Genomic DNA, 13,773 nt, shown 5'->3' on the forward strand with positions numbered 1-13,773 from the left:
CGGGGGCGGGGCTAGTTGCTAAGAAGCTGCGTTTCCGCCAATCATCTGTCAAACTCCCAGTGGGCGGGGCGCGGCTCGCAGCGTCTGTGGTAACCCGGGAGGCTGCGAAGGAGGAGGCAAGAGGCGGTGAGAGGCCGGCGACTGGGTTGGGAGCGGCAGAGATGCATTAGGGGTCCCGATCCCGGGTCCCCCGGTTAGAGGAAGAGGAGGGCGGCTAGAGGAGGGGAATAGCTTGCCTTACTCCAGCCGAAAGGATGCAGGTGTCCTTGGCAGCCCCTGATGGGCGGGGACAACCAAACGGGGTTCCGGATCCGGGTTGCGAGGGTATGGTCCACTTTGGGAGAGTTGAGGGTTCTGGGGATCCTGTTGACTACACGTTGCCATTTGGGCCTGGCGGATCCGCCTTTTTCTTGATTCCCTTTGCGTGGGGCCCACTGGCCACCCCAGCTTCGTAAGGGCAGCTGCTAATTGATGCTCGCGAATTACCTCCTCTCTTACATATTTTTTATTTAGAATTAATTTTTCAGTATCTGCAGTTTATATTCTTGGCCCTCGATCCGGAACTATCCAACGAGGCATTAAGTTCACCCCTTAAATTTAGTTACCCCAGTTTTGAGAATACAGTCTGTGACAAAGCTCAAACTGCAGAGATGTTCAGATCAGCATTATTAGAACTGCAACAGGCGGCCAGGCACGGTGGCTCACGCCTGTAGTCCCAGCACTTTGGGAAGCCGAGGCGGGTGGATCACGAGGTCAGGAGATCGAGACCATCCTGGCTAGCACGGTGAAACCGACGCCTATACTAAAAATACACACACACAAAAAAATTAACTGGGCGTGGTGGCGGGCGCCTGTAGTCCCAGCTACTCGTGAGGCGGAGGCAGGAGAATGGCGTGAACCCGGGAGGCGGAGCTTGCAGTGAGTCGAGATCGCGCCCCTGCACTCCAGCCTGGACGACAGAGAGAGACTCCGTCTCAAAAAAAAAAAAAAAAAAAAAAGAACAGCAACAGGCAAAACTAAAAAGAAACTAGAAATAGCCTAATAGCCTAAGGCCAGCCCCAAATGGATAAATAAGTACATGGAAAACTAATACATTGAGAATGCAAGAATGCAAGAAGTAGACTATAAAAATGGAATGAATATGTAGATTATAATTGAGCAAAATCTGTGGATTCTTAATGAAATTTGAAAAGGCAATACAGAGATGTAAATGGTTGCTGTGTTAAGGTGAGCTTTTTTCCCCCCTGAAACCTTCTGTGCATTAAAAATTATGACAAACTTCCTCCCCACCCTCACCTCCAAAAAGACCAGTAAGGCTTTCATACTGGTAGTTAATTATTAATACCAGGATTTATAAATGCAGTAGATGGAATGGGAGGCTTGTGTTTATTAGTCACTGTTTATATTCTTGCAAACTTCCTTTTCACTAACAACTAATACTCTGCAGTCCTTCTAAAGTGTCTTTGCAGCTTTCAAATACTAGAACTGCTCTGGTGACGGTGGCAAGGCTGTGAACCTGGAGCTTTCCCAAAAAAGTTAGCTCTAACTAACATTTTGTGGTACACACACAGTTACTTCGGTTCCTCTTGTATGACGACTTGCCCTGAAGCCAAGAGAGGTGACACACACCAAAGGCAGGAAAAGGCGAGAATGATTTGGAGGGAACTCAAGTAAGAGCATTAGTGATAGTCTCTGTTTTCCTTACTCATTTAATTTACCCTTTTAAAGTAACTTCTTTCCCCAGTCTCATTCATTCATGCTCCTTTCTCGGAAGTGTGGTAATATTTAGATAATCGAAACCCCACACGAGACTTCAACAGCAAATACAGCCGAAATGTAATTATTATTTCAATTAAAAAGGGAATAATATTTGTAGTGCCATGTTAACAGTATTCTCTTTCGTTTTAACTAGTTTTGCTGCATTTAAAATAAGTGCTTTTCTTCAACTTTTGTGTACAGCTCTAAGTGCACGGTGGAATTTATTTTTTTCTGTATATAAGGAGAGAAAATGACGGCTGGTTCAGTGTGTGTCCCTCAGATCATACCACTACGAGTGCCTCAGCCTGGAAAAGCTAACCATGAAATTGATAACAATACACTTTTGGAAATGAAATCAGGTAAGAATCACATATGTTTGAAATTGTTTAAAATAACATTGTCATATTTCTTGTGTTTATCTGGTTGCTGGTTTATCTCGTTGCATGCTTTCTCACTCTTTGCTCAACTCTTTGGGAAATTTGTAAAACTTCTAAAATTTGAAACAGTGCTGTACATTGATGGTTTATAGAGTGGTATACATTTAGATTAAAATGGTTTGACCAACTTTTCATTTGTATGGTTTCAGCAATGTCTTGACTTACCTTAGCCAAAGTAAGATGTCCTGGTAGTGGCCAGGCACAGTGGTTCACGCCTATAATCCCAGCACTTTGGCAGGCCGAGGCAGGCGGATCACCTAAGGTCGGGAGTTCAAGACCAGCCTGGCCAACATGGCAAAACTCTGTCTTACTAAAAATACAAAAATTAGCTGGATATGGTGGTAGGCACCTGTAATCCCAGCAACTCAGGAGGCTGAGGCAGGAGAATCACTTGAACCCAGGAGGCGGAGGTTGCAGTGAGCCGAGATTGCGCCACTATACTCCAGCGTGGGTGACAGAGCAAGACTCCGTCTGAAAGAAGAAAGAAAGAGAGAAAGAGAAAAGAGAGAAAGAAAGAAGTGAATGTATATCCTGCCAATATTTATTCTTCAAATTCTTAAATATGTGTGTATATGTACACATATACATATATACACATACACATGTAAGACAGGCATAATAATATCTACTTCTTAGAGCCATTGTGAGGATAAATAGGTTCGTGTGTGTATGAGGTGCACAGGGTTTGGCATGTAGTAATGCCAAAATAAATCTCAACTGTAATTACAGAAATAAAGCAGTGAGGGCCGGGTGAGGTGGCTCACGCCTGTAATCCCAGCACTTTGGGAGGCCAAGGCGAGTGGATCACCTGAGGTCAGGAGCTCGAGACCAGCCTGACCAAAATGCTGAAACCCTGTCTCTACTAAAAACACAAAATTAGCCGGGCATGGTGGCCAATGCCTGTAATCCCAGCTACTCGGGAGGCTGAGGCAGGAAAATCGCTTGAACCCAGGAGGCGGAGGTTGCAGTGAGCCGAGATTGCGCCACTATACTCCAGCCTAGGTGACAGAGCAAGACTCCATCTGAAAGAAGAAAGACAGAGAGAAAGAGAAAAGAGAGAAAGAAAGAAGTGAATGTATATCCTGCCAATATTTATTCTTCAAATTCTTAAATATGTGTATATATGTACACATATACATATATACACATACACATATATAATTATCATAAGGAAGGAAAGTTTTATAGGTAAAACATATGAACAAATATTTGTGTAAAAAAGACTTTGAAATTACAATTTTTGCCTTTTAACCAATTATGTATTTTAATAACTGAAATATATAGAAACTATCTGCATTTATGGTATGGCCCCTATGCTGCTTAGACCAAGAGTTCTGACTAAGAATATGTATTATTTTCTGTGTTCTCCTTTAGCTTAAAAGCTGATACAATTTTTTAAACTGTCAAACCAAATTAAACATTTTAATATATGTGCCCATAATTATTAGGAGAAGTTGGGTGATTATTGACAAAAGATGATGTGAATGATAGGGTATCAACATTCCCTGATACGTAAATATCAAATAAATAATTTTCACAATTCAGTAACAAAAAGAACAATAACCCAAAAGAAAAATGGGCAAAGGACATGAAAAGACCTTGTTTTGTTTTTTCTTTTGCAACTTTTATTTTAGTACCAGGGGTACATGTGCAGGTTTCCTACCTGGGTATATTGTGTGGTGCGGAGGTTTGGGGTATGACTGAGCCCATGACCCAGGCAGCGAGCATTGTTGTAGGTTTTCACCCCTCCCCACCCTCTAGTAGTCCCCAATGTCTATTGTTACCATCTTTATGTCCATTTGTACCTCATGTTTAGCTCTCATTTATAAGTGAGAACACATGGTATTTGATTTTCTGTTCCTATGTTAATTCACTTAAGATCATGACCTCCAACTGCATCCATGTTGCTGCAAACGACATGATTTCATTCTTTTTTATCACTGCATAGCATTCTATGGTGTGTATGTACCACATTTTCTTTCTCCATTTCACCATTCGTGGACACCTAAGTTGGTTTCATGTCTTTGCTGTTGTGAATAGTGCTGTGATGAACATATGGGTGCATGTGTCCTTTTGGCAGAACAATTTATTTTCCTTTGGGTACATACCCAGTAATGGGATTGCTAGGTTGAATGGTATTTCAACTCTTCTTTTTTTATTTTTATTTTTATTTTTGAGACCGAGTCTTACTCTGCCACCCAGGCTGGAGTACAGTGATGCAATCTTGGGTCACTGAAACCTCTGCCTCCCGGGTTCAAGTGATTTTCATACCTCATCTTCAGAGTAGCTGGGATTACAGTCGTGTGCCACTACGCCCAGCTAATTTGTGTATTTTTAATCTGCCTGCCTGGGCCTCCCAAAGTGCTGAGATTACAGGTGTGAGCCACAGCACCCAGTCTCAACTCTTATTTCTTTGAGAAATTTCCAAGCTGCTTTCCACAGTTGCTGAATTAATTTACATTCCCACCAACAGTATATAAGTGTCTGTTTTCTCTGCAGCCTCACCAACATCTGTTAGTTTTTGACTTTTTAACAAAAGTCATTCTGACCGGTGTGAGATAGTGTCTCATGGTGGTTTTGATTTGCATCTCTTTGATGATTAGTGATGATGAGCATTTTTTCATGAGTGTGTTGGCCACTTGTGTATCTTCTTTTGAGTAATGATGAAAAGATATTTTGTAGGAAAGGAAATATAAAGGTCTCTTAAACATAGGAAAATGTTTCTTCTCCTCACCCTTCTCCCTACCCCTTCAGTTGCTTGCTGAGCAGACCTTATCCCTGCTTCACCTATTCCAAGCTCTTAATCACCACCTGACAAGCTGTATTTCCTTGTTTGTTTACTGTTCCAGTGTCCTTCCTGAAATGTAATCTCCATGAGAGCAGGGACCATTCTAGGTACAGGGGATATGCAAGGAGACCCTCGGATATACTTTTGCATATCCCCTGTACCTAGCATGATGTCTGGTACATAATAGGTACTCAGCAAACATTTGTTGCAATGAATTAGTGAGTTTTACTCAAAATGCAAGAAAGATGAGTTACAGGATAGTATTTTTTTAACCTAGGAAATTAGGAAAACTAAAAGAAAACTGGGTAACACACTCTATGAGGAAGATTGTGGTCAAATAAGTACTTTCATGCATTGCTGGTGGCAGTGTAAATTGCTTAACCATCCACGGAGGGCAGTTTGGAAATATTAATCAAGATTACAAATGCGACCAGGCATGATGGCTCACGCCTGTAATCCCAGCACTTTAGGAGGCTGAGACAGGTGGATCATGAGGTCAGGAGATTGAGACCATCCTGGCTAACATGGTGAAACCCCGTCTCTACTAAAAGTACAAAAAATTAGCTGGGAGTGTTGGCGGGCACCTGTAGTCCCAGCTACTTGGGAGACTGAGGCAGCAGAATGGGGTGAAACTGGGAGGCAGAGCTTGCAGTGAGCCGAGATCGCACCACTGCACTCCAGCCTGGGCAACAGAGCGAGACTCCATCTCAAAAAAAAAAAAAAAAAAAAAAGATTACAAATGCTGGCAGAGCACAGTGGCTGACACCTGTAATCCCAGCACTTTGGGAGGCTGAGGCAGACAGATCACCTGAAGTCAAGAGTTCGAGACCACCCTGGCCAACATGGCGAAACCCTATCTCTACTAAAAATACAAAAATTAGCTGGGCATGGTGGTGGGCACCTGTAATCCCAGCTACTCAGAAGGCTCAGGCAGGACAATCGCTTGAACTCTGGAGGCAGAGGTTGCAGTGAGCTGAGATCTCACCACTGCACACTCCAGCCTGGGCAACAAGAGTGAAACTCTTGTCAAAAAAAAAAAAAAAAAGATTACAAATGCATGTATTTTTGACTCAACAGTATTAGTTCTACATATTTGTCTTACCCATATATTTACAGAAATAATTCTTTACAAAATTATTCTTACAGTGGTTATAACTGCAAAAGAAACAAAGAAAAAAAAAAAGAAGACAGCATAAAGATCCATCTGTAGGGAATTGGTTAAATTATTGTTCATCTATATAAGAGAATGTGGTGCAGCCATAACAAAGAATGCAGAAGCTCTTTTTTCAAAAAAATTGCAGGGCTGGGCGCGATGGCTCAAGCCTGTAATCCCAGCACTTTGGGAGGCCGAGACGGGCGGATCACAAGGTCAGGAGATCGAGACCATCCTGGCTAATACGGTGAAACCCTGTCTCTACTGAAAAATACAAAAGACTAGCCGGGCGAGTTGGCGGGCGCCTGTAGTCCCAGCTACTCGGGAGTCTGAGGCAGGAGAATGGCGTAAACCCGGGAGGTGGAGCTTTCAGTGAGCTGAGATCCGGCCACTGCACTCCAGCCTGGGCGACAGAGCAGGACTCCGTCTCAAAAAAAAAAAAAATTGCTATTTATTTCCTAGGAAGCTCTTTATGTACCAATATAAGACATATTGATAAATGAAAAAAGAACTATGTAGAACAGGGTATAGTATGCCATCATTTATGGCAAAAGAGGGGAAAATAAGAATATGTACATAAATGCTTGTATGGATATAAAATATTTTTGAAGGTTACTCAAGATACCATTGATAGTCTCTGGGAAGCTGGTGTCACGGGTCGGGCGAGACTTTTCACTGTATACCCTTTTGACCTGTTGAATCTTGAATCATTGTTTGTATTAGTGCCCTGTTGGAAAGGCAAAAGAGCACAGTGGTTCAAAAGCATGGGCTGTGTATCTAACCTAGCAGAAGTCAAATCACAACTCCTCTATTATTTAGCAACTTTATTAATCTTTCTAGGACTCAGTTACCTCATCTATAAAATGGGTGTAAAATAGGATCTACCTCATAGGGTTGTACAGATGAAATGAGCTAATTCATGTAAAGCACAGTGCTGGTACAGAGAAAGAACTGCATTATTGCTATTACTATTCATTTCCATTACGTGTATATAATAACCTATAGGTCAGTTATTTAAGTTGATTAACACAATCTTAAATCACAACTTTAAATCAACTTAAATCACAACTTTAAATCTTAAATCACACACTTAAAATTTTTTTTTTTTTTTTTTGAGACAGAGTCTCACTCTGTCCCCCAGGCTGGAGTGCAGTAGCAGGTTCTCAGCTCACTACAAGCTCCAACCCCCGGGTTCACCCCATTCTCCTGCCTCAGTCTCCCCAGTAGCTGGGACTACAGACGCCCGCCAGCATGCCTGGCTAAGTTTTTGTATTTTTTATTTTATTTTATTTTATTTTATTTTTTTTTTGAGGCGGAGTCTCGCTCTGTCGCCCGGACTGGAGTGCAGTGGCCGGATCTCAGCTCACTGCAAGCTCCGCCTCCCGGGTTTACGCCATTCTCCTGCCTCAGCCTCCCGAGTAGCTGGGACTACAGGCGCCCGCCGCCTCGCCCGGCTAGTTTTTGTATTTTTAGTAGAGACGGGGTTTCACCGTGTTCGCCAGGATGGTCTCGATCTCCTGACCTCGTGATCCGCCCGTCTCAGCCTCCCAAAGTGCTGGGATTACAGGCTTGAGCCACCGCGCCCGGCTAGTTTTTGTATTTTTAGTAGAGATGGGGTTTCATTCACCATGTTAGCCAGGATGGTTTTGATCTCCTGACCTCGTGATCTGCTCGCCTCAGCCTCCCAAAGTGCTGGGGTTACGGGTGTGAGCCACCGCACCCGGCAAATCTCAAATCTTAAACTGACCTATAGGCATTATTCAGGGACTTGCTACTTTGATGTTCATTATAGTTATCCTGGTTTGGATTTTTCAGACACTCCAGATGTCAGCATATATTATACTCTGGATGGCAGCAAACCTGAATTTCTAAAGAGAACTGGCTATGGGGAAAATAACACATTTAAGTATACAAAACCTATTACTCTGCCTGATGGAAAAATACAAATTAAAGCTATTGCTGTCTCTAAGTAAGTTAAGAGCATGGTGATTACATTAATTTATGATATGATAACATTATGTTCTAATTTTATTCATTTTTTCCTATCAGAATCAGTGCTACATTAGAAGGACACTACTGAAATGTTATTTTAATTTCGGCTTACATACGTAACATTTGTGTTTTACTTGCCTTTCCTTGAGACATACTGTAAGATGCAGAAATCTTAAGTAGACAGCTCAGTGAAGTGTTATGTATATTAATACTGTTTTTATTTTAAATTTCACATTGGGGTTTCAGGAAGGAAGATCCTTTCCAGGACTGGGGGCCTCTGAAGAGCTCCATGTAGCTCTGAAGAAAATACTGTGTTCACGGAGTGGCTCTTTCATTCCCCAGGATGCAGCCTACAACCACCGCCATCATTCTCAATTTCATTTTGTATCGACTTAATTGGCCTTCAAAGCTACTGTCATTTCAACTTGTTGGATATTAGCTACTATACTTTTTTCTTTATCCTTTTTTTTCTTAATGACTTTTTCCCGTTTTCAAATATAGAAACACTATTTAATTTGGAAACCTTCACCATGTGTTGTAGGAAAAAAAAAAAACAACTCAAATGCTTGGCAATTCTGTGTGGCTGTGATATAGGAATTATTTTTCTAGCAAAGCAGGTTTGGCCATATTTTGGGAACATTTAAAAGCCCCAAACCGGCCGGGCACAGTGGCTCACGCCTATAATCCCAGCACTTTGGGAAGCTGAGGCGGGCAGATCACGAGGTCAGGAGATCGAGACCATCCTGGCTAACACAGTGAAACCCCGTCTCTACTAAAAATACAAAAAAATTAGCTGGGCGTGGTGGCGGGTGCCTGTAGTCCCAGCTACTTGGGAGGCTGAGGCAGGAGAATGGCATGAACCCAGGAGGCAGAGGTTGCAGTGAGCTGAGATCACACCACTGCACTCCAGCCTGGGTGACAGAGCGACACTCTGTCTCAAAAAAAGGCCTCAAACCAAATACAGTACCAGGCTGGCCCAGGTACTTTGAAAGGACCCTAGCCCCAGCCCCCACTGACTGAATTACTGCATGACTTTTTGAGGAGAGCTACACATTCCACAGCAAACACGATTGCTTTGGCATCTGAAAATTAAAACAAATACAATGAAACAAAACAACCCCTTTATGCACATTATTATTGTTTTTAGTTGGGTTCTGCAAATGGAGTATATGCACGTTATTATTCTTTATAAAATGTTGGAACATGTAGCCTTTTCTCACTTGCCAAGCCACTTCTATCAAGGTAAGTCATCTCAATTATTAAAAATTAAGAAGCTTTTTAATGATTTCCATTCTAAGTAGTGTGAGATGGTATCTCATTGTGGTTTTGATTTGCATTTCTCTGATGATGAGCATGAAACAACAGGTGCTGGAGTGGATGTGGAGAAATAGGAACACTTTTACACTGTTGGTGGGAATGTAAACTAGTTCAACCATTGTGGAAAACAGTGTGGCGATTCCTCAAGGATCTAGAACTAGAAATACCATTTGACCCAGCCATCCCATTACTGGGGATATACTCAAAGGATTATAAATCATGCTGCTATAAAGACACATGCACACGTATGTTTATTGCAGCACTATTCACAATAGCAAAGACTTGGAATCAACCCAAATGTCCATCAGTGACAGACTGGATTAAGAAAATGTGGCACATATACACCATGGAATACTATGCAGCCATAAAAAAGGATGAGTTCGTGTCCTTTGTAGGGACATGGATGCAGCTGGAAACCATCATTCGCAGCAAAATATCACAAGAACAGAAAACCAAACACTGCATGTTCTCACTCGTAGGTGGAAACTGAACAATGAGATCACTTGGACACGGGAAGGGGAGCATCACACACCGGGGCCTATTGTGGGGAGGGGAGAGGGGGCAGAGATAGCATTAGAAGATATACCTAATGTAAATGACGAGTTAATGGGTGCAGCACACCAACATGGCACATATATACATATGTAACAAACCTGCACTTTGTGCACATGTACCCTAGAACTTAAAGTATAATAATAATAAAAAAAAAATTAAGAAGCTAAATACTCTAGTGGCCAAATGCTATAAAGCAGGCCTCCTTAGAAGCTGCAAGTAGTAGTAAAATGAAGAAGCAATTTAATGACTGACTATGCAGTTTGAAGGAGTTAATAAGGCTTTCGAGAGAGAGTAAAAAATAAGGTCATTCTTTATGCCTCTCACCGTTCTGCTCTGTGCCCACTAAGGTCTATTCTGAAGGTACTTAACAGTACTAACGTATTTCAGATGTGCTCAGCTTAGGGAAAATATTTATATATTTATATAAAAAATGTATATATTTATATAAAAAACATTTGAATTTTCAGCTCAAAAGGTGAATGCCTTCTGGTTCCCCAAAGAAGGGCCAGCTGGGGTGGGGGAAGCAACCTGGATCTTAGGGGTGGAATAAGTGGATAAGAGCCAGGCCTCTACTCATGTGACCTCATGTGGGGTTGTAAGTGTGCACTCCGGGAGCCTCACGACCATCCAAGATTCAAGTGATCCCTGGATGGAGAGGCTTGTGATGTCTGGGAAGTGTGTGCTAACGGGAAGGACAATTGGATCTTGGATGACAGGCCTGGGGCCAAAGGTGAACATGCAGACAAGATGGATGCTGAGGTGAATGAGTTAAGCAAGTGGTTCATCTAAAAGATCATCTATATCTGTAACCAGATTTGTGAATCTGTTTAACATTAACCAACATAGCAGTTTTAAGCTACCTTTCTAGAAGATGGAGAAAAAAATTCTAAGAAATATACAATTCATCTAAATAGTCACTACCTATCTGTGAGTGACAGTATTTAGAAATAACGTCTCAGCTTTCTGTGATCAGAAGACACTCGCATGTTCACTGCCTGGAGTGACTCATAGGTGGTTAAATTTCCCTGTTTAAATCTCTTCTTTAAAAAAAATAATAACAAAACCAGATTTACAGATTCATAAATCTTCCCCTCTAAGATCCAGGGATACTTATTTACTTAAAGGTTCAAAAATTTTAAGAAATATAAAAATTGAGCATGTAAGAAATCTGAGCAGTTGCTGAAGAAATGCTAATGAAACAGACAATATGTATTAAAGATCAGTATGAAAATGAGTAAGGACAAATCAGACAAAGAACCCTGAAGAAAAAAGATAATTGGAAATACAAAAAGTATCAAGAGTCTGGCCAGAGCAAATAGAAACACGGGCTGTGGTAACCAGTGAGCCATAATCACATAGAAAGGATAACACGGGAAAGGTGAGTTTTCAGTGCAAATGAGGAGGGGTGAGAGTTAAACACATCAAGTAAATATGCCAAGCGTGATCATGATGATGTAGGAGAGGCTGCCGGATGTCCCCCAATATCTGTTTTTCCCTTTAATAATAGGGCCCATGATTTTTAGCCAGGCACGTGGTTGCCTTGAAGATACTTTCCAATCCCTGTTGCCCTAGTTAGAGATGTGTACCGGGCTGTGGCCAGTGGATACACGTAGAAGTGATGTGTTCAACTTTAAGATTGTACCTTTAAAAGAGAAAGGGTGGGCTTTGCTTCCAATTGACTGGAATGTAGATGTGGTTGGCCAGTCAGGTTGGGCCATGAGGATAAGTGCAATGTCATAGAAATGATGGAGTAACAAGGTAGAAACTTGATATCGTGCTCCTGTCACCATGACACCCCTATACCAGCTCTAGACTGCTTATACCCTATGACTCCTGTCTTGTTTAAACCTCTGTTTGTTAGTTTGTTTGTTTGTTCGTTTATTTTTTGAGACAGGGTCTTGCTGTGTCACCCAGACTGGAGTGGAGTGGTGTGGTCTTAGGTCACTGCAACCTCTGCCTCCTGGGTTCAAGCAATTCTTTTGCCTCAGTCTCCTGAGTAGCTGGGATTACAGGTGTGTGCAACCACAGCCAGCTAAATTTTTGTACTTTTGGTAGAGACAGGGTTTTGCTGTGTTGGCCAGGCTGGTCCTGAACTCCTGGCCTCAAGTGATTCACCTGCCGTGGCCTCCCAAAGTGCTGGGATTACAGGAGTGAGCCACTGTGTCCTGCCTTAAAGACACTATTGTTTTGATTCTGTGTTACAACAGCCAAGCCTATATCTTGATAGACAAGGGACACATATCAAGCAAATACCTACAGAGAACATGATCGAGTATACAGGTCGCCAAACAGTATCAAGTGTCAGCAAGTATGTGGAGAAGCTGGAACCCTCAGCTAATGCTGGTGGGAATGTAAAATGGAACAGCCACAGTTTGGCAGTTTCTGAAAATTAAACACATACCTGCCATGTGACCCAGCAATTCCACTCCTCGGTATCTATTGAAGAGAAATGAGAACATGTCCACATAAAGACTTATGTGTGAATGTTCATAGCAGCATTATCTATAATAACCCAAACCCAGAAATAATCCAAATGACCATCAACTGGGGAATGGACATAAAAATCATGATATATCCATGAAATGGAATACTACTCAACAATAACAATGAATGAGTTACAACAACATGGATGAGCCTCCAAAAAAAGAGAGAAATAAAAAATCCAGACACATAAGATAACTGCATATGTATGATTACATTTATGTTAAATTTCTAGAAAAGACAAAACTATAGAGATAGGAAACAGATCAGTGGTTGCCTAAGATAGGCGGTGGTAGTGAGGAGTGACTGCACACAGGCACAGGGGAATTATTTTGGATAATGGAAATGTCCTAAACATTTCCACTGTGCTGATATTCGCACAGTTGTCTACACTGACTGAGTCCCATTGAACCGGTTGCTTAAAATAGATGAATTTTGTGTCGTGTAAATTATACCTCAATAAAGTAGAGTATAGGTGAGCTACTGGTACTGAAATAAAATCACCACTAGTTTTTAGTCATGGGCACTGCTACATTGTCTTCTCATGAAATTCTTATTGCATCAGAGAACAAGATGAATTGTTAAATATTATGAATGAATGGAAAACATGATAGTATTTGAGTTACAGAATCTACCAGCACAGCATATATTACACTGCCTACAGCTGAGACAGGGAAAATGCTCTTGATTCATGTGGAATGACCTAGGTAACACATTTTTTTGTTTTAGAATAGTTTGAGGCTTATGGTCTGATATCTTTATGATGAATGTGGTAGATAGTCTTCAAAAATGGCCCATGATGAACTATGCCTCCCAGTGTTTATGCCCTTTTGTAGCCTTTCTGCTGGCATCGTGACTTGCCTTTGACCAATAGAATATTTCAGAAATGATGCCAAGCACTTCTGAGATCACAAGATGTATTGTAGTTTCTGCTTTGGTTTCTTGGGACAAAAACACTAGGAGGAGATTGGAGTAGCCAGGTACTATGGCGGAAATCTGACTATGCGAGTCTTCCATACTGTGAAGAAGCCCAAGCTAACCACATGGGAGAGAGAGGGAGGGACAGAGAGATGGAGATTGAGTGAGAGCGATGAGTGGTGAGCCCCTAGCTGTTCCAGTTACCCCAGCCCAGGCTTTGCATATTTGAGAGAAGTCATTTTGGACACCCAGCCCAGTTGAGCCTTCAGTTGACTCCAGCCCTTGCTGATGTCTGATGGCAGCCACATGAAAGAGCTCAGATGAGACCTACTCAGTGGAGACTGTGAATCCATAGATCCATGTTTTAAGGCACT

General features: G+C 41.9%; 1 protein-coding gene across 7 annotated transcripts in view; it reads left to right on the forward strand.

Moving 5' to 3' along the window:
* The first annotated feature begins 55 nt into the window (after window positions 1–55).
* The window catches only part of DZANK1 (double zinc ribbon and ankyrin repeat domains 1), a 100,130-nt gene continuing 86,412 nt past the window's right edge, over window positions 56–13,773 (forward strand). For 4 of the 7 annotated variants that reach the window (XM_033185506.1, XM_033185512.1, XM_033185507.1 and 1 more), the window contains exons 1-3: window positions 134–324; window positions 2,001–2,117; window positions 7,952–8,105. In XM_033185506.1, the coding sequence (XP_033041397.1) occupies window positions 255–324; window positions 2,001–2,117; window positions 7,952–8,105 (341 nt within the window). In that variant the 5' untranslated portion in view covers window positions 134–254. The other 3 variants (XM_033185510.1, XM_033185509.1, XM_033185511.1) reach the window with 3 other exon arrangements.

This window comes from Trachypithecus francoisi, unplaced genomic scaffold (genome assembly GCF_009764315.1).
Source record: "Trachypithecus francoisi isolate TF-2019V2 unplaced genomic scaffold, Tfra_2.0 Lachesis_group21, whole genome shotgun sequence".
Taxonomy (NCBI): domain Eukaryota; kingdom Metazoa; phylum Chordata; class Mammalia; order Primates; family Cercopithecidae; genus Trachypithecus; species Trachypithecus francoisi.